This window comes from Dendrobates tinctorius, unplaced genomic scaffold, assembly GCF_039654945.1.
Source record: "Dendrobates tinctorius isolate UK_male_01 unplaced genomic scaffold, ASM3965494v1 ptg000022l, whole genome shotgun sequence".
Lineage (NCBI taxonomy): Eukaryota > Metazoa > Chordata > Amphibia > Anura > Dendrobatidae > Dendrobates > Dendrobates tinctorius.
This window is the reverse complement of record NW_027361690.1, coordinates 83,579,263-83,601,554: the sequence shown is the minus strand read 5'-3', so window position 1 is coordinate 83,601,554 and position 22,292 is coordinate 83,579,263. Positions and strand designations below refer to the sequence as shown.

General features: G+C 44.5%; 1 protein-coding gene across 3 annotated transcripts in view; it reads right to left on the bottom strand.

The window, feature by feature from the left end:
* Positions 1-9,469: 9,469 nt before the first annotated feature.
* Positions 9,470-22,292, bottom strand: part of LRRK1 (leucine rich repeat kinase 1) — a 147,578-nt gene continuing 134,755 nt past the window's right edge. For all 3 annotated transcript variants that reach the window (XM_073568825.1, XM_073568823.1, XM_073568824.1), the window contains 2 exons: positions 14,342-14,443; positions 9,470-11,666 (listed from right to left, as the gene is read on the bottom strand). In XM_073568825.1, coding sequence (XP_073424926.1) covers positions 11,489-11,666; positions 14,342-14,443 — 280 coding nt within the window. In that variant the 3' untranslated portion in view covers positions 9,470-11,488. The remainder of the gene's footprint in view (positions 11,667-14,341; positions 14,444-22,292) is intronic.

The following is a 22,292-nucleotide window of genomic DNA, read 5'->3' as shown; positions in this document are numbered from 1 at the left end:
AATCTTCCAGGATTCCTCCCCCATCAGAGACATTGCCTCTATTCACAGCTGCCTGCATGCCCCTATACTACAGTGCTGGAATTACTCATAGTTTCTGCTGTTAACACATGGAGACATCGATCTGCTTAGACTGCATGTAATTCTGATTAATGGAGACCTCTCAGCTACATTAGTGATTAATCATCCTGCATTTAACCCCTTACTGACCCAAGATATGAGAATCCCCTTCCCTCAATGGGTGACTAAGCAGCAACAGTCTGCTGTACACTATAGCCGACACCCTGCTGCATCAGCCACGATCGGTGTTGGCACCGACAATGGCCGCTTAACCCCTTAGATGCTGCTGTCAAGTGACTACGGCATCTAGATGGTTAACAGAGTGTATGGGTCCCTCTTTCACTCCATGGGCACCCCAAGATTTTGATTGTGTGGTCCTGATTAGTGATGAGCGAGTATACTCGTTGTTCGGGTCTCCCCGAGCATGCTCGGGTGTCCCCCCGAGTATTTTGGCGTGCTCAGAGATTTAGTTTTCGTCGCCTCAGTTGCATGATTTGCAGCTGCTAGACAGCCTGAATACATGTGGGAATTTCTAACAAACAAGCAATCCTCACATGTATTCAGGCTGTCTAGCAGTCGCAATTCATGCAGCTGCGTCATCGACAGAAACTAAATCTCCGAGCACGCCAAAATACTCGGAGGACACCCGAGCATGCTCGGGAAAACCCGAGCACAGAGTATACTCGCTCATCACTAGTCCTGATGATTACCATGGCAATTAAGGGCCAAATATTGGCCTTAGAGCTTGCCGGCTATAGGAGCCTGCACAGAAGTCAGCAACATTTAGGTGGTAAAAATAGTTTTCATGCACCTTAAGGGTTAATAAAAAATTAAGGTTTTGTAAATTTCCTTGGGGAAGAAAAAAAAAAAAGTCACTGCTAAATTTGTAAACTTTCTAACATCCAAATTAAAAGAATTTACAGATGATGCAGATGTAGACATCCCCATTGACACTTCCCTCTCAGCTTCCACTAAACTTCTATCTCTCACTTCCTCCTTCGGCCTCACTCAATGGTCTTCTACAGCCACCCACAAAGATGGCCACACACTGGACCTCATCTTCACCCGCCTCTGCTCCCTATCTAACCTCTCTAACTCACCTCTTCCTCTCTCTGACCACAACCTGCTCACATTCTCTTCCCTCTTCACTCCATGTCTACAATCCCCACCCCACAAACTTTCACACCCTCGCAGGAATCTTAAACACCTTGACCTACACTCATTCTCCGAATCCCTCCTCCCTCTTACAGATATAAGTTCCTTACACAATGCGGATGACGCTGCCGCTCTATATAACACCACAATAGCTGTAGCTTTGGAATCCGCTGCCCCACTTACACATACCAAAACTCGCAAAATCAACAGACAGCCCTGGCACACCAGCCTGACCAAAGAGCTGAGGCGAGCTTCCAGGGCTGCTGAGCGCAGATGGAAAAGATCCCACTCCAACGAGCATTTCATCGCATTCAAACAGTCCCTCACTACTTTCAAGACCACACTCGCCACAGCTAAACAAACCTACTTCTCATCTCTCATATCCTCCCTGTCTCACAACCCTAAACAGTTATTCAACACCTTCAATTCTCTCCTCCGCCCCCCAGCACCTCCTCCCTCCCCACTCATCTCAGCTGAAGACTTTGCCTCATTTTTCAAGCAGAAAATTGATAACATCAGGGACAGTTTTGGTCAACAACCCCCAGAGCCCTTCCTCCCGACTTCCCAGCCCTCCACCTTCAAAACCAACTTCTCCACCATTACAGAAGATCGACTCTCCACTCTACTCTCAAGATCACATCTCACCACCTGTGCACTCGACCCGATCCCATCCCACTTCATCCCAAACCTCACCACAGTCTTCATCCCAACCCTAACCCATCTCTTCAACCTATCACTAACAACTGGTGTTTTCCCCTCAAGCTTTAAACATGCCTCCATCACACCTATCCTCAAAAAGCCCTCTCTTGACCCATCCTCTGTATCTAGCTATCGCCCTATATCACTTCTCCCATACGCCTCCAAGCTACTGGAACAACACGTCTACCTTGAACTGTCCTCCCATCTCTCTTCTTGCTCCCTCTTCGACCGCTTACAATCTGGCTTCCGGTCACACCACTCCACTGAAACTGCCCTTACTAAGGTCACCAATGACCTCTTAACTGCCAAGAGCAAGCGACACTACTCTGTCCTCCTCCTCCTGGACCTGTCGGCTGCCTTTGACACAGTGGACCATTCCCTATTATTACAGACCCTCTCATCCCTCGGCATCACAGACTTGGCCCTCTCCTGGATCTCATCATACCTAACAGACCGGACATTCAGCGTCTCCCACTCACACACCACCTCCTCACCTCGCCCCCTATCTGTCGGAGTCCCACAAGGTTCAGTCCTAGGGCCCCTGCTGTTCTCTATTTACACCTTTGGCCTGGGACAGCTCATAGAATCTCATGGCTTTCAGTATCATCTTTATGCTGATGACACACAGATCTACATCTCTGGACCAGATATCACCTCCCTACTAACCAGAATCCCTCAATGTCTGTCCACTATTTCATCCTTCTTCTCCACTAGATATCTGAAACTCAACATGGACAAAACAGAATTCATCATCTTTCCCCCATCTCACGTGACCCCCCCTACGAACCTATCAATTACAGTAAATGACTGCCCACTCTCCCCAGTCCCACAAGCTCGCTGCCTCGGAGTAATCCTTGATGCTGATCTCTCCTTCAAACCACATATCCAAACCCTTTCCACTTCCTGCCGACTTCAACTCAAAAATATTTCACGCATCCGTTCATTCCTCACCCAAGAATCTGCAAAAACCCTAGTCCATGCCCTCATCATCTCTCGCCTTGACTACTGCAACCTCATGCTCTGCGGCCTCCCCTCAAACACTCTCGCACCCCTCCAATCTATTCTAAACTCTGCTGCCCGACTAATCCACCTGTCCCCCCGCTATTCCCCAGCTTCTCCCCTCTGTCAATCCCTTCACTGGCTCCCAATTGCCCAGAGACTCCATTACAAAACCCTAACCATGACATACAAAGCCATCCACAACTTGTCTCCTCCATACATCTGTGACCTCGTCTCCCGGTACTTTCCTGCACGCAACCTCCGATCCTCACAAGATCTCCTTCTCTACTCCCCTCTTATCTCCTCTTCCCACAATCGCATACAAGATTTCTCTCGCGCATCACCCCTACTCTGGAACTCTCTACCACAACATATCAGACTCTCACCTACCATCGAAACCTTCAAAAAGAGCCTGAAGACCCACCTCTTCCGACAAGCCTATAACCTGCAGTAACCACCGATCGACCAAACCGCTGCACGACCAGCTCTACCCTCGCCTACTGTATTATCACCCATCCCTTGAAGATTGTGAGCCCTCGCGGGCAGGGTCCTCTCTCCTCCTGTACCAGTTATGACTTGTATTGTTTAAGATTATTGTACTTGTTTTTATGTATACCCCCCTCACATGTAAAGCGCCATGGAATAAATGGCGCTATAACAATAAATAATAATAATAATAATAATAATGTAAAGCCGACATGTGGGAAATGGCATTTCTTAACTATTTAGTGTGGTTGTGACTATCTGGATGAACAGAATAATCAAAGTTTGAAAATTGAAAAGTTTTGTGACGGCTGTTGTAACGATAAACAAAAACGCAGCGGTCTCCTAGACCAAATCTAGTGGCATCCATAAGGGGTTAATACAGACAGCTAAGCCCCATATTATCGATCAGAGCATTGACTCCATTTGACTGGTGTCTAAAATTTCAGAATACTGATATAAGATATAAAGGACGTCAATGCAAGAAATAGCAATCCGCACTGCAAAAACCTCCACTCTGCCTTCCATCTCCTGAGGATCACATACAGTGGGGAAAAAAAGTATTTAGTCAGTCAGCAATAGTGCAAGTTCCACCACTTAAAAAGATGAGAGGCGTCTGTAATTTACATCATAGGTAGACCTCAACTATGGGAGACAAACTGAGAAAAAAAAATCCAGAAAATCACATTGTCTGTTTTTTTTTCATTTTATTTGCATATTATGGTGGAAAATAAGTATTTGGTCAGAAACAAGCAATCAAGATTTCTGGCTCTCACAGACCTGTAACTTCTTCTTTAAGAGTCTCCTCTTTCCTCCACTCATTACCTGTAGTAATGGCACCTGTTTAAACTTGTTATCAGTATAAAAAGACACCTGTGCACACCCTCAAACAGTCTGACTCCAAACTCCACTATGGTGAAGACCAAAGAGCTGTCAAAGGACACCAGAAACAAAATTGTAGCCCTGCACCAGGCTGGGAAGACTGAATCTGCAATAGCCAACCAGCTTGGAGTGAAGAAATCAACTGTGGGAGCAATAATTAGAAAATGGAAGACATACAAGACCACTGATAATCTCCCTCGATCTGGTGCTCCACGCAAAATCCCACCCCGTGGGGTCAGAATGATCACAAGAACGGTGAGCAAAAATCCCAGAACCACGCGGGGGGACCTAGTGAATGAACTGCAGAGAGCTGGGACCAATGTAACAAGGCCTACCATAAGTAACACACTACGCCACCATGGACTCAGATCCTGCAGTGCCAGACGTGTCCCACTGCTTAAGCCTGTACATGTCCGGGCCCGTCTGAAGTTTGCTAGAGAGCATTTGGATGATCCAGAGGAGTTTTGGAAGAATGTCCTATGGTCTGATGAAACCAAACTGGAACTGTTTGGTAGAAACACAACTTGTCGTGTTTGGAGGAAAAAGAATACTGAGTTGCATCCATCAAACACCATACCTACTGTAAAGCATGGTGGTGGAAACATCATGCTTTGGGGCTGTTTCTCTGCAAAGGGGCCAGGACGACTGATCCGGGTACATGAAAGAATGAATGGGGCCATGTATCGTGAGATTTTGAGTGCAAACCTCCTTCCATCAGCAAGGGCATTGAAGATGAAACGTGGCTGGGTCTTTCAACATGACAATGATCCAAAGCACACCGCCAGGGCAACGAAGGAGTGGCTTCGTAAGAAGCATTTCAAGGTCCTGGAGTGGCCTAGCCAGTCTCCAGATCTCAACCCTATAGAAAACCTTTGGAGGGAGTTGAAAGTCCGTGTTGCCAAGCGAAAAGCCAAAAACATCACTGCTCTAGAGGAGATCTGCATGGAGGAATGGGCCAACATACCAACAACAGTGTGTGGCAACCTTGTGAAGACTTACAGAAAACGTTTGACCTCTGTCATTGCCAACAAAGGATATATCACAAAGTATTGAGATGAAATTTTGTTTCTGACCAAATACTTATTTTCCACCATAATATGCAAATAAAATGAAAAAAAAACAGACAATGTGATTTTCTGGATTTTTTTTTCTCAGTTTGTCTCCCATAGTTGAGGTCTACCTATGATGTAAATTACAGACGCCTCTCATCTTTTTAAGTGGTGGAACTTGCACTATTGCTGACTGACTAAATACTTTTTTTCCCCACTGTACATATTGGTGCTCAATTCAAGGAAAAGACATTGCCATAAGTCCAAATACAAGAAAAAAGGAAGGATGACACTCACCGTCTTATAAAATCCAGTTTATTGAGACATAAAAATCTTCAGCAGAGGAGCATTGTGAGGGATACATGGACGATGGCCGTTTCATGCGGCTGCGCTTCCACGAGACTCGTGGAAGCGCAGCCCCGCGAAACGGCGGTCTGTGTATCCCTCACATTGCTCCTCAGCTGAAGATTTTTATGCCTCAATAAACTGTGGATTTTATAAGACGGTGAGTGTCATCCTTCCTTTCTTCTTGTATTTGGACTTAAGACATAAAAGAGCTTGCTTTATTTTCAGCTGCAGCTCCTCTCCTTCCCATCTATGGCCGGTCTTTGGTACAGCAGCTCAGCCCCATTCTCATAAATAGCAGTACCTGTTTGCTAATCTCATAAAACCCCTATAATCTAACAGTGGGATTAGTGCATCTCTAATACATATGACAGCAGCTCTCGACTCCGCTGGGTTAATAGGATGAAGAGACAGAGAAGTCTTAAAGCTCCATACAGACAGGGCGCAGTGACCTACAGTCCTTCTGTTTATACAGATACTTTACACATCCGGGAAGTCTTAGTCCAGAAGAAATTAATCAGCGAGCTCAGATAAGGCAGCAGTGGAAAGTTAGCGCTGCACGCCACAATATGCACTAATAGCAGTGGCCTCTTCTGAAGGGGTTCTCATAACAACATTGCAACTTTTAACACAATCCAGCAGTCACAATTAAGAAGCCGTTCTCCCTCCCACGTTTCTTCTGGTTCCATTAAAACAAAGGTCCAGACAGCTCTGATCACCCGTCAGATCACCGAAACACGTCACAGCAGACAGTGCGCGCTTGCCAGAGGTTCCTCATAGCTTGGGAATAAAACGACTCGACACACAATATAAAATGATTCGACGGAATTAGACGATGGTAGGATAGAGCTTTCCCCTCTAGTTCCTCCAAAAGGTCTTCATGTGTTGATGTGGAGACAGAAAAGTTTTGGCTCGGACATAATGTAGAGGTTCCCATACAGCTTACCTTAGCCTTGTTTCGGCCTAAAGAGTGCTCAGCTGATAGGTATCTCTTCCATACTCCAATAAATGCATGCACGTTCGGTTCGGCTGAGCATGCATGAGTTTTCAGTGGGGAGTTACCAGCTGCCAGACATCTCAGGCAGCAGCTTAGTTTCCGGATATGGCCTCTTTCACACATCCGGCTATCGGTATCCGGCATGGTGCGGCGAAAAAACGGACTACCGGATCCGGCGCCTGTTACGACCAGATCCGGCTTTTTCCTCGTGCAGTTTCATTGTCGCCGCATCGTGCCGGATAAAGAAAACGGATGTGTGAAAGTAGCCTAAGTAATAGGATCGACACCTTTGGATCCTCGTTTCAAGAGTTGAAAAGCATCCATTTACATAAGATGGTCGTAGGGTCCCCCCGAAATCATCAGATTCGTCCGACATTGTGTGGGGCCATACTTCATGGTTACAGATGCCCAATTACAGAATCTGGATGGCTGCTATCAAATATTGTACGGAAAGATTGCGAGATAATCTGCACTTCATCACTACAAGTGTGGGCTCAAGTGTACTAGGATATAGCTGAACTAGAGAAGAGCGACCAAAATTATTAAAAGGGATCATCCAGGACTGTTTTATTTTTCTTTTTATGGGCCTAGGAGTTAACAGCCAGGTAAGTTCCTCTTCCGGAAGATCAGATCTGTTGAAGAGAAGCAGCAGCATCGCCGTCAGGAGCGGTCTATGATCACTCTGAGATGATGCAGGATAAAACAGGCAGGTTGCTTGCAACTACCTGCCTGTCAGATCCTAGCAACATGAGAAAAAAAAAAAATAGTCCCAGATAGCCCCTCTAAGGGAATGAGTGAACCGCAGCACCAAGACAGGCTATCAAACTTGGGGTTATTCGGTTTGGAAAAACTAAGGCTTAGGGGCAATCTTATTACAGGGTACAAATATATGAAGAGACAGGACAGAGATATTACTAATGAGCTTTTTACACCTCGGCCTGCGATGGGGACAAGGTGGCATCCTGCACGTCTAGAGGAAAGAGAGAGCGATTCTTTACTATAAGAGCTGGGAGATTATGGGACTCGTTAGTTCACAATGGTATAATTGTTTAATTATGGTTTCTGTAAATGAGTTCAGGGCGGGCCGGGATACCTTTCTTGAAAGATATAATAAACATGTAGGTACTAAGGTCTGTGACGGGACGTCAATCCAGGAAATGATCCGGATTGCCCCATATATGCGGAAACATTCCTTCCCAACGACACATAGCATCTAGCATCTGCCTCATTGGGGTTTTGCCTTCCTCTGGATCAAAAGGTTAGGTTATAGGTTGAACACAATGGACCTGATCTTTCAGCCTTAAAAGGGGTTGAAACAGCACATCATCCGGGGGGCAGCGTTTTGGTCACTTACCACAGTTTCTGCCATCACACTTCTTCTGTGCCTCCCGCTTGCAGCTTCAGTGGCCTCTGCCATTCTCCCCCCCTTTCATCTTCGATTGCCTCCGCTACAGTTCCTGTTTCTGACTTTTTCCCTGAAATGAGACATCATCAATGGGCAGTGATAGAAGCAGGTTGAGTGACCACAGTGTCGCCTTGATTGCGATTTGGTGATAGAAGCTGTGGGGATGTCACTCACCCTGCTTCTATCCCCATCCGATGATGTCTCATTTCAGCAAAAGAGGCAGAGAGGACAGGAGCAGGGACTTTGGTTGCAGCGATCAAAGAGGACAGTGGACGTTGCAGAAAATTTGGGGCGGTCACTTAAGCTGCGGTCACTTCTCCTTCACTCCATCAGGGAACAGTGATGACAATAGCTGTAGTTAGTGACCACATCGCTACCCACTGACGACATCCTGTTTTGTGGGCAAGGGGATGATAAAAGCTGCAGAGAAGTGACTGCAGGGCCATCCTCCTCTGATGTTCTGCTTGAGAATCCGCTCAAACAAAATGTCATAGCAATAAAAAAAACCCCACAAGGATTAGAATAAAAAGGGAGAATTGTAGGGAATTTTATAATAAAGCAAATTACAAAAGTGGTTTGGGTTAATGGCAGATATTTATCAAGGGCATTATAGGTATTGGACCTTTCAAACCATGTCTGAGAGTTTGAGTTCAGCGGTATCCTGCACTCTGCACACATTTTTATCAAAATCACACCTTCCCATTGGGAGCTGGATCTAGAGCAAACATCCACATTAATTTCAGTTTTGAGCACATTTATAAAGTTTCTGAATTAGCATGTAAATTACTTTTTTCTCTGCTACCCTGCAAGTACCATTTAGAAGGGGCGGCTATCCTGTAGGTCAATGTTTGACCCTTTTACGAGCCAAGTGTACAGCAGAGTTTGGCTGTCTGAGGGAGACACCCTTGAGAAAACGTGGAGGACGTATTAATGCTCATGAAGAGGCCATGAAGCCTCCTGGGCGTCAGACTCAGCCAATCTGCTCTACACTGATGAGGAGCAAACACCGTGAAACAGGTCATCTGCAGATGCATTTCTGGCTGGCCATTCATCTTGTGTCATGTTGCAAGGCTAATTAAATTGTCATTGTCATATAAGCTAGTTACCTGCGAGATCATTTCTTTCTCGCTTTTTGAGACCTAATTTTACAGTATTTGTCACAACCAACAACTTTCATTCAGAAATACAGGAAAAACCAGTAAAGTAAAAAACACCCCTAAAAATATAAATCGGAAAGATGAGAGATTACAAAGTGAAATGATGGTCTCCCCGATGTAGTAATTTTGGGTAAGATAGCCATGAAGTGACCGCTCCTCTTTAAAAACAGAAGTTTTATCTTTTGCTGTAACAGACAAGTATCGAATCAGTGATGTTTCTTAACTAAAAACAACACATGGCTGCCATATATCTTTTTTTTTAATATACATTAATATTTATACAAAAAGGTTTAATGTAGTTACAAAACATCCTGTCCATAAAAGAAACAATGGTGCATGATGTACTAGGGTAAGTGGTAGCGAGGCTCCGGGAATATCCTACGTGCTGCGGTCATATCCACCTGGATGGAATTGCTCTGCACCAGAAGTTTAGTGCACAAACATGGCCCTGGTCCAAGTGTTACCGTCTCCCACAAGATGAGAGAAAACTAGGAGGAACAGCTGCATACAGCCGCACATTGCGCCACCTGGGATCCCGCTGACCTCCGTGACGAAAGTGCAGCGTTATCGTCACCAGGAGCTGCAGGTCTCCCACTCATGACGAGGACGGAGTGAGCGCTGCTCACGTTTCTTGGGGTGATGTCACTATATTGCACAAAATAAGGCAATGTGCTGTAATATACATGCAGTACATTTACACACAAATCCAGTCTCTCCGCTGTACAGACTTGCAATCCAGCTCAGCTAGTGCAAAAAATAAATTACCGTCTTCAAAGCAGATCTATCACTAGATTTAATGCATACATTATTACAAAGAAGTCTTAGACCTGATGAGACTGGTGTAATAACTTTGAAAACAGAGATAGGCTGATAAAGGGGTAGTCTGGTCCAAATCGTTAAGTCTGCAAACTTATGAATTCCCCCTGTGCACGCACTGCGGGGATTAGCCGGTTTCTGAGACGGGACCGGAGGGTACGTATGCAGAGCCCATCAAGTGGGCGTAACCTCGCTCCATACACATGCACTAGACGGGATGCGGCCTCGTTCGATACAAGTGTACGATGCGATGCCGCACCCACTGACCTGGGGATGTAGAACTTATGTATACCCTCCGGGCCTGGCTTGGAAACCAGCGAATCCCCGCTCGCCCAGTGCATGTGCTGGGTGGATTCATAAGTCTGCAGTCACACAGAGTTACTGCAGACTTATCAATTTGCACCAACAACACCTTTAGATCCTGTTTTTTGATGGATTGGCTGCCTAACATCAGGATAAGTGCACACAATGACTTTTTTTCCAAGTGGATTTAGGCCACAATCACCTTGAAATTAGCACCCAAAAGCGTCCTATAAAATGACCATAGTGCACAACAATGCCAAAACGACATTGCTGTGCACATGTTCCGTTATATGTCCCTTCTTTTAACCGCTTCAGGGTTCGGAAACTGCCGGCAGTCTACACTCCACAATATAGAGTAGAAGATGCCGGATCACAAGGACAACTGCAAAACCAGCAGCAATGTTGCTTCAGGAAAACTTTTATCTTCGGTTTTGTCTCTGTGAACGTGCACCTACACACTGCCCTTACACCAACATGTGTTCCAGGTCATTTCTTTGGTTTTGCTTCAGGAAAACGACTGCTGGGCTCCACCTGAAATGGCTTTGTCTCGGAAAACTTGGCGGCTTCGTCTGCATCTGAAAATCGCTGTGTGCATGTAATCAAGGGGTTGGATTATAAAGCCCTTCTGACATGGAATTCCAAAGCAAGTACACCAGCCTCATCAGGCCTTAAAGATCTTATTTATTGATGTTCTAAGTTCTTTTGTGAAATCGGGTAACAGATCTGCCTTAAGGCTACAAGACAGCATTAGTAAAGGCCATTGCAGTAAAGGAAAATTGTCCCAAAACTCCTGATAATTAGACTATACCTGTCAGCCAATATTCGAGTGCTTTTCTTTCTACCTGAGATACAAGAGTCTCTTGTCCAGATCGGTATAAAGGACATTTTAGTGTTATCACTAAAAATAGTTGAGATGATGAAATCTTTGGATGCTCCAATATCTGCAGCCACAGAGTGAACGGCTTCATTCCCAGCAGGGCCAGGACGAGTCCATATACCCCACAATCCACAGGACATATAGTCACCATACTTCCTCTCTCCACAATGCACTGACTTCATTGAAAATATCCTGATGAACGCTGGGAAGCTGCAGTGGGGCGCAAGGATTGTGGGCAAAAGAGATTTGCATTTTTTGAGTCTGCTACCTCCTCTTCCTCATGCAGGTCTCCAGTCTCCTCAGTTCATCAGCTGAATGATAGAAAATGTCAAACTCTGCAGCCCCCCATCCCCTCCAGACAGACAGGATCCAGCCGAGAGCATCACTCTGCAGGCAACAAACCACCGAGTCCTTGGATACAGCTGCGGCCTCCACACAGACCCTGAGAAGAGAACAACAGATGGATTACCAAAATCTGCATGTGATACACTCATCCTAGAGCCACACTGAAAAATCCATGGAAAAAAATCTGCAACAAAACAAGCACGATGCAAACATGAAGAACCACCAGCTGACACATTTTTGCATGGAAAAAATCTGCAGCATATGTGGGAGAACTTTATAAAAATCTCATCTATTTGCCTGCTACCATTGCAGATTTTATCTGTGTAAATCTTCAGCAATTCTATTCCTTGTTGAATAACCCACAAAGGTTTTTGCCACCAAATCTAAGAGCAGCATAATATAGAGACAGAAATCCTGATTCCAGTGATGTGTCACTTAATGGGCTGCTTGCTGTCGTTTTGAAAAAATCCCTGTTTTATCAGCAGGAGATTATCACTAGAGGACTAGTAAACCCCCACCTCCACCACTGATTGGCAGCTTTCTGCCTATGCAATGTGTACACAGAAAGCTACCAATCAGTGGTGTGGGGGGCAGGGTTACACACAGCTCAGCAGTCTGATAACTGGTATCTCTGCAGCAGAGAAAAGTAGTTTTTAATCAAAACTGCAGCAAGCATAGCAGTAAATGACACATTGTTGGTTTACGGGACTCTGCCCCTACATCATGTTGCTCTCAGATGGGACAGCTAAAACGTGGTGCCAAATTCCCTTTAAGGAAGGCAGACTCATGAAAATTATGGTACTCAATTACAATGAATCATATCCATAAAAGCATATAATAAAATAAACCAGCTATCAAAGCAGAAAAATACTCCCACATAGTGTAATGGTACTGAGCTTAATATGACATTATCCGACACTCTTCCCCCTGTAATTTTCAGGATTCATCAGGGGATTGTGAAGGTTGTCGAGGTGCTGGCAACACTCACCTGTGGATTCCAGTGGAGTAGAACGGCGTGTGTAATTGAGCTTTGAGCAATGGATTGGGACTGATTAACCTTATAGGATTTTGCAATGCCTCACCTGATGATACAGTTGCCTGACTAATCTGTCTCACTATTAGGTGTACCCTGTGACATTTAGGACACTGCCACATCTTTTTCTGCTTAGAGTATAATCGGTTTGCATGCATCGATTTGTATTACTTTCCTGCTGCAATTGAATCTATAGACCGTTGTTTGAAGGCTACACCTTTCTAGGTCTATGGTCACTAATTACGAGTGTTAAGACTCGATAGGGTTTCCCATCGTTGAGCATGGAAGCCACATAGTTTGCAATAGGGTGCCAACCTCCGTGGACAGGTAGGAACAGACAGATTTTGCAAAACCCATTATTCCTTTGAGTCCATGTGGCTTTTTTTTATCTTATTCTTGCGTTTTGGCGTAAGTGCTGTTTTTAATGTATATCCAATAAGGAGATTTTTTTAAGGTTTTTTTTTTCCCCTGTTTGTTTTCTACCCCATTCTTGATGAGTTAGCTCGAGCAAGATGCACCAAATTCTTCAAGAGTCTGGCGCATCATTGAGCTGCTGTATGCCATTTCTATAATTATTTAGGCCACTTTTGTGGCGCGAGTTGCGATAAATTTGTTAGCTGCGCTCAGCCACGTCTTCTCCGGCCTATGCTCTGCTCACTTCTCTAAAATTTGGTGGAGTTGGCCAACACTGAAGAACAAAGTCCGAGTTGCGCAAAAACGTTGTAACACTTCAAGCAATTTTATGACAAAATTCTGCCAAAAACTGTTTGATGAATGATGGCCTTGATCTTTTTGGAAGCCTACAAGTTAGAGCATTCTCTAGGTTTTGATTCTGAGTCTTAGCTGTCTTATCTACCATGATTACTTTTGTAAATGCCTGAAGGGGAAGTCAGAAAAAAGTGACATTTTAAAATTAGCCCCTAAGGGTACCGTTACACCTAGCGATGCACCAGCGATCCCGACCAGCAATATGACGCGGTCAGGATCGCTGGTACATCGCTAGGTGGTCGCTAGTGAGCTGCCACACAGGCAGGTCTCACCAGTGACATCGCTGGGGACGGGGATCGCTACTTACCTGTCAGACGAGGCGATCCTGCGTCCTCCCGCCCGGCTCCACGCGTCGCTCGTCGTCACAGCAGGAAGCGCCGCAGGAAGCTGACGACGAGAAACAGTCCTGGACGTTCTCGCGCGATCAGCGATAACCAGCGGGGGAGCGGGTCGTAGGTAAGTATCACATGTAGCGATATCGCGATATCGCTATAACGTCACAAAATCGGTGACTTTACAGCGATACTGCTAGCGATATCGCAGTGTGTAACGGGGGCTTAATACTAGACCATCCGTCATGTCTGATTGTTATAATTATTAAAATCAATCTGATATCAAAAGTTCGAAATTAACTGGATCTTCATTATTGAAGGTTTAGCCATTAAACTCTGTTTATCATGTTACCCTTTCAAGTTAAAAATGAAATGCAAAGAAAACTATAAGGATAAAAGCTGACCCCCAGATCGAGCGTCAGGATGCGGTTTTGCATGCAAGTTATTACTTTTCTCTAAATTGGAATACATCGCATAGATTTTTTCTTTTTAAATCCTTCATCGTAATCCTGCCTGAGACAATGAGATGACTGCCCTGCCAAGATGGAATTTTTATGCAACAGGAAAAAGTAGTTTACAAAAAACACAACAGGATGTAAACCATGGGCTCATTTTCTGCATACATGATAAGAAACGTACCCATCTTTTGTAAGTTCTCCAGATTGTAATACTGCGATGACGCGGCCTCTCTGTCCACCACACTCCTTCTCCAGTCCTATAATGATAATGTCGCCACCAAGTCTGAAAGAATGCAGAGATAAACTTGTAGTAATTCTCAAAACTACTGTATATACAGTCATGGCCAAAAGTTTTGAGAATGACACAAATATTAATTTTTACAAAGTCTACTGCTTCATTTTTTCTAATGGCATTTTGCATATACTCCAGAATGTTATAAAGAGTGATCAGCTTAACAGCAATTACTTGCAAAGTCAATATTTGCCTAGAAAATGAACTTTATCCCCCAAAACACATTTCAACATCATTGCAGCCCTGCCTTAAAAGGACCAGCTAACATCGTTTCAGTGATTGCTCCATTAACACAGGTGTGGGTGTTGATGAGGACAGGGCTGGAGATCAATCTGTCATGATTAAGTAAGAATGACACCACTGGACACTTTAAAAGGAGGCTGGTGCTTGGCATCGTTTCTCTTCTGTTAACCATGGTTATCTCTAAAGAAACACGTGCAGTCATCATTGCACTGCACAAAAATGGCCTAACAGGGAAGAGTATCACAGCTAGAAAGATTGCACCTCAGTCAACAATCTATCGCATCATCAAGAACTTCAAGGAGAGAGGTTCCCTTGTTGCCAAAAAGGCTCCAGGGCGCCCAAGAAAGACCAGCAAGCGCCAGGACCGTCTCTTAAAAGTGTTTCAGCTGCGGGATCGGGCTACCAGCAGTGCAGAGCTTGCTCAGGAATGGCAGCAGGCAGGTGTGAGTGCATCTGCACGCACTGTGAGGCGGAGACTCTTGGAGCAAGGCCTGGTCTCAAGGAGGGCAGCAAAGAAGCCACTTCTCTCCAGGAAAAATATCATGGACAGACTGATATTCTGCAAGAGGTACAGGGAGTGGACTGCTGAGGACTGGGGTAAAGTCATTTTCTCTGATGAATCCCCTTTTCGATTGTTTTGGACATCTGGAAAACGGCTTATTCGGAGAAGACCAGGTGAGCGCTACCATCAGTCTTGTCTCATGTCAACTGTCAAGCATCCTGAAACCATTCATGTGTGGGGTTGCTTCTCAGCCAAGGGAATGGGCTCTCTCTCAGTCTTGCCTAAAAACACAGCCATGAATAAAGAATGGTACCAGAATGTCCTCCAAGAGCAACTTCTCCCAACCGTCCAAGAGCAGTTTGGCGATCAACAATGCCTTTTTCAACATGATGGAGCACCTTGCCATAAAGCAAAGGTGATAACTAAATGGCTCAGGGAACAAAACATAGAGATTTTGGGACTATGGCCTGGAAACTCCCCAGATCTTAATCCCATTGAGAACTTGTGGTCAATCATCAAGAGACGGGTGGACAAACAAAAACCTTCAAATTCAAACAAAATAAAAGCATTGATTTTGCAAGAATGGACTGCTATCAGTCAGGATTTGATCCAGAAGTTGATTGAGAGCATGCCAGGGAGAATTGCTGAGGTCCTGAAGAAGAAGGGTCAACACTGCAAATATTGACTTGCTGCATTAACTCATTCTAACTGTCAATATAACCTTTTGCTACTCATAATATGATTGCAATTATATTTCTGTATGCGATAAAAACATCTGACAAACACACATAAAAACCAGAGGCCAGCAGATCATGTGAAAATATAATATTTGTGTCATTCTCAAAACTTTTGGCCATGACTGTATAACACATCATTACAAAAAAGCTCTTATTTCCATCACTATAGAGAGACAGGTTCATATGTATAGGGAATCTGTCAGCAGGTTTTTGCTATGTAATCTGAAGACCGCAGGAGATAGGGGTTAAACACAAATTTCAGCCATGTCTCTCTTATCAAGCCCCCAATGATTGTTTTAGCACCAGGAGCTTATCATTTCTGTATCTAGCTGGTGTGTGAGCCCTGGTCCTAGACACTCCCCTACTGTGATAGGTAGCTCACTGTCTATAGACATTGTACACACAGAGCCTGGTGTGGGCAGGGTTAGCTTTCTCAGCTCTGCTTCATGCTAAATCTAAAATCTCTGATTGTGTGAGAACGGCTGCACCCAGTAATCTAAGAGATTCATCGTTAGATTCAGCTTCTTTTTGTCTCCGTCATGCTGCTCTCAGATGAGGTAGCAAAAACCTGCTGACAGATTCCCTTTAAGAGAGGCCATTCTGGTGATATTTTAGTGCTATAAATGTAAGATGTAGTAGACAGGACTGGATTTACATGCAAGCATAATAGGACTAAGAGTAAAAGGTAATCAATTTGTTTGCACTTGCATTTCAATTATCTAAGCAACATGACTTGAGATGTAACCTATTCTATGGGCCAAGTATAAGGTGGCAGACAACCCATGCCTTGGTGAAGGGGCAGAAAATATGTACCTCTGTGACAAGAACTGAGGATAAGGTGGCAGAAAATCAATGTCTTCATGATGGAAGCAGAATGTAAGGTGGCAAAATATCCGTGCCTAAGTGAGGGAGAAGAATCTAAAGAGGCAGAAAATTTGCACCCAAGTGATGGGAGTCGAATCTGAGGCGCCAGACAAGTAATGCTTTCAGGCTTCTGATTTATAAATCCAGGACTGATCATAGACTTTCCATAAACAGTTTGTTATTTTGCTCAATCTACATTTGTGAATGCCCAAAAATGGTTGCAATCATGAAGCTCTTGAATTTTTTTCTACCAACGTATAGTACTCTTGAGCCACAGGAGGATGAGACACCCACTGAATCTGCAATCTCCTGTGCTAGACTCAAAATTATGACCATACATGGCAACTGGACTACATCATAAGGTTTCCCGTCCTTTATCGCTCTTTTTGGGATATTGTTGGTCTGTGGTTTAGATTAGTCATATGGGTCAAGATGTGTCACGACCACGTTATAGGATTTTATGTTTATGTTGGGTGGATTTGCTGGTGTAAGTGTGCGTCTGGGTATACGAATGCGTAATTTAGATTCCATCAGACTGAATAAAAGAATTGATGCCATTGTGAATATGGAAAATTTTGGCAGGTCAATACCTTGCTGTTATAAGGAGTGACCATACAAAACCTGGTTATTATATTTATCATAGGATACAAAAATAAAACACAGCCAAGCAAATCTAGGTGCAGAAGTGTGCTAGTGACGCCAACATCTAAAGCTGGCCAAATATCGAAAATTTCAAATGGATGGTTCCTGAATGACTTTCCATTGATGGTCAGACTTTGTCATTTAAAATTGACATTGTGGACAAACCTTCAAATTGGACAAAGTGAGAAATAGTCTCCCGGTACTTACCTGCACGCAACCACCGATCCGCAAAAGATCTCCTTCTCTACTCCCCTCTTATCTCCTCATCCCACAATCGGATACAAGATTTCTTCTGTGTATCTCCCCTACTCTGGAACTCTCTATCACAACATATCAGACTCTCGCCTACCATGGAAACCTTCAAAAGGAACCTAAAGACCCACCTCTTCCGACAAGCCTATAACCTACAGTAATTGTTGCTCCACTATACTGCTGCACAACCAGTTCTCCCCTCACCTACTGGGTCCTCGCCCATCCTTTGTAGATTGTGAGCCCTCACAGGCAAGGTCCTCTCTCCTCCTGTACCAGTCGTGACTTCTATTGTTAAAGACTACTGTACTTGATTTTATTATGAATACCCCTCCTCACCTGTAAAGCGCCATGAAATAAATGGCGCTAGAATAATAATAAAAAAATAGATCTTTGCCACAATCTGCAGCCGCTTCTGGGATTCCACTGATGAGATTCAGATATGTTGCTTAGCATGAACTACTGATCAGCTACAGCTTACGACAACGGACAAAAAATTCTAATAATATAATAATAGTTACGCTCGTTTGGAGTCATTAAATTGTGACAAAAAAATTGATAAAATTTATCTTAATTGGCTTTTTCTGGCTGTTCAAATTCACTAGTGTAAGACCACCTTAATCTACACTACTGCCCCCCCCCCTGTCTTACTCTACACAAGAAGAAATGCGTAGAGCAAGACGGGGGGGGGGGGGGGCAGTTGAATAAGCCCCGCCCATCGGGGCTGATGAGCCGATATAAAAAAGGTATTTATGCATGAAAGGTGTGGGGTCAGGGGGAAGCAAAAGTGCTAAGAGAATCCTTACGTGACACACAATTGAATGATATCATTATATGATATCTCAAAAAAGGGGTGACGGATTCCCTTTAAGAGTACCCCTGGGACAAGGATAGTTCGGGTCCCAGCTCCAGGGACAGTTTGAAGCTCCTCTTCCTTACTTCAGACCATCACAATGTGACACTTACATACATACACAGTGGAATGTAAAAGTTAGAGATTACATTTCCTTTGTATTTTAGGCAGAAAAAAAAATAAATATATATATATATATATATATATATACACTCACTGGCCACTTTATTAGGTACACCATGCTAGTAACGGGTTGGACCCCCTTTTGCCTTCAGAACTGCCTCAATTCTTCATGGCAGAGATTCAACAAGGTGCTGGAAGCATTCCTCAGAGATTTTGGACCATATTGACATGATGGCATCACACAGTTGGCGCAGATTTGTCGGCTGCACATCCCTGATGCGAATCTCCCGTTCCACCACATCCCAAAGATGCTCTATTGGATTGAGATCTGGTGACTGAGGAGGCCATTTGAGTACAGTGAACTCATTGTCATGTTCAAGAAACCAATCTGAGATGATTCAAGCTTTATGACATGGCGCATTATCCTGCTGAAAGTAGCCATCAGATGCCTGTTCTTAGCGGAGAGGAGTGGTACCCAGTGTGGTCTTCTGCTGCTGTAGCCCATCTGCCTCAAAGTTCGACGCACTGTGCGTTCAGAGATGCTCTTCTGCCTACCTTGGTTGTAACGGGTGGCAATTTGAGTCACTGTTGCCTTTCTATCAGCTCGAACCAGTATGCCCATTCTCCTCTGACCTCTGGCATCAACAAGGCATTTCCGGCCACAGAACTGCCGCTCACTGGATTTTTTTTCTTTTTCGGACCATTCTCTGTAAACCCTAGAGATGGTTGTGCGTGAAAATCCCAGTAGATCAGCAGTTTCTGAAATACTCAGACCAGCCCTTCTGGCACCAACAATCTTGCCACGTTCAAAGGCACTCAAATCACCTTTCTTCCCCATACTGATGCTCGGTTTGAACTGCAGGAGATTGTCTTGACCATGTCTACATGCCTAAATGCACTGAGTTGCCGCCATGTGATTGGCTGATTAGAAATTAAGTCTTAACACACAGTTGGACAGGTGTACCTAATAAAGTGGCCAGTGAGTGTATATATATATATATAATCATACTTAACGGTCGGCAAGATTCTTTTCTCCACACATATCTTTGATCATTGTGGCCAAGGAGTTGTATTGTAACCTCATTGGTCCACAGGACTTGTTTCAAAAATGCATAGGGCTTGTTTAAATGATGTTTTGCATACGTCTGACTCTGAATTTGATGGTGAGGACGCAGGAGGGGTTTTCTTCTGATGACTCTTCCATGACGGCCATGTTTGTGCAGGTGTCTCTGAGCGGTAGAACAATGCAACACATCTCCAGAGTCTGCTAAATCTTTCTGAAGGTCATTTGCAGTCAAGCATGAACTCAAATTTACTTCTCTAGCAATCCTACCAGAAGCTCGAACTGAAATGTTGCTTGCTCTTACAGACCTTATCTTGACTTCCACTGTTCCTGTTAATTGCCATTTCTTAATTACATTTCGAACTGAGGAAACAGCAACTTGAAAACTCTATCTTCTTATAGCCTTCTCCTGCTTTGTGGGCCTCCACCATTTTCATTTTCAGAGTGTTAAGCAGCTGCTTATAAGAATTCATGACTGTTGTTTTTTGGCACAAGGTTAGAAGAGGCTGGGTTTTTATGAAGATGGGTAAATTTGCAATTTGCATTACCTGGCCTTTCCTAACGATGATGGTGAACAAGTCATAACCCTAACAGGCTAATTAAGGTTAGAAACTTTGGTCAAAGTTATCAGAGCACACAAATCTCGAAGGGTGCCCAAACTTTTGCATACGCCCATTTTCCATTTTGTAATTTTTAAAATAAAAAAAAATGCCTATACAAAAGAAATTGTTTCATCTTTAACCCTTTTAGAGATCATTTCACCTTCAACTTGCTTAACTGTTCACATTAACAGTAATATTGACCACTAAACTTTTTCATGCCACTATAACGTATTAATCCAAGCACTAGGACATGTTTTGGGCCAATTATGATGGCTTGCTCCCATGTTGAAATATTTTTTAAGCTGGCAGTGCATTTTACTTGAAACTTACTCAATTCCAGAACATCTCTAATCCTGAAAATTCTATAATCTAGTATTAGCCTAATTCTAAAATTATTGGATTAGACATGTATAACACGCGGCAAGGAGTGATTGACAGACAATGCTATTAGCTGGAGATTTTACTAAATTACTGTGTGTTAACAGTGAAATAGTTGGGATCGCTAACAAAGTCTGTGGTAAGCTTGTCACCGGGTTAAAAAAATTTTTTAAAATGCAAGTTCAATTCCTTGACAACCTGTATTATATCCCAGAGCAAAAATCACGGTATTGCTGAGTAACTGGAAACAGTCGGCATCAGACACAATGACCGTATCTTGGCTGAATCCCTATCGTGCAGAGAATCAGTTTTTCCCACATCAGACTACTGACAGCCTGGTATAAAGGCGACATTTCCCATATACTGCTCCAGCAGGGAGATTTCATCTCTGAAGCTCACAAAATAGTTAATGCAGCTCTGGATTACTTACTATGCAATGTAATTGCAACTATTTATGAATATTTAAAGGGAGTCTGTCAGAAGGATTAAGCCTCCTAAGCAGTCTACATGGGTTTGCAGGTTATAGAAACTTGAATAAAATGATACCTTATTCTACAGATAGCCACTTTTTTCTTAATATGCAAATGAACTGCTGAGACCTACATGCCGGACATAGATCTCCATGAAAATCTGCCTCCATAGATTATCTTACATCAGACCCTGGCAAAGTGCAGCCCGCGGGCCACATCCGGCCCTCTGGCTGTCTCAGTCCGGCCCGTGGACCGATACAGCCATGGGGCTGGAAACCAGAGGCCCACAGTCCGCACCGTGCCCGCCTGCTTGCTGTCTCCGTTATCTCCTTAGGCACTGAGTGCATTGGTGGAGGAGGAGCCTCCGGCCACTTCCTCCACCAATCAGCATGTGAAACAGCTGACGCGATGACGTCATTTCATCGTGTCAGCTGTGTACTGTGGAGAGTCAGCGGACCGAAGGCGGGGAGAGAAGCAAAGCGCCACAGAACAGGACTGAGGTGAGTATGTGTTTTTTTCATGTGTATGGGATGTTTGGGTGGGTATGGGAAAGCTATGAAGGTGACATGGTGCTGCATATGGGGTAGTGACGTGCTGCACATGGTGCTACATATGGGGGTGACGTTCTGCTGGCTATTGGGGTGACATGCTGCACAAGGGGAGGCCGTGTGAGCGTCATGCAGTGTATATAGGGAGGCTGCGTGGGCCTCGTGCACTGTATATAGGGAGGCTGCGTGGGCCTCGTGCAGTGTATATAGGGAGGCTGCGTGGGCCTCGTGCACTCTATATAGGGAGGCTGCGTGGGCCTCGTGCACTCTATATAGGGAGGCTGCGTGGGCCTCGTGCACTCTATATAGGGAGGCTGCGTGGGCCTCGTGCACTCTATATAGGGAGGCTGCGTGGGCCTCGTGCACTGTATATAGGGAGGCTGCGTGGGCCTCGTGCACTGTATATAGGGAGGCTGCGTGGGCCTCGTGCACTGTATATAGGGAGGCTGCGTGGGCCTCGTGCACTGTATATAGGGAGGCTGCGTGGGCCTCGTGCAGTGTATATAGGGAGGCTGCGTGGGCCTCGTGCACTCTATATAGGGAGGCTGCGTGGGCCTCGTGCACTG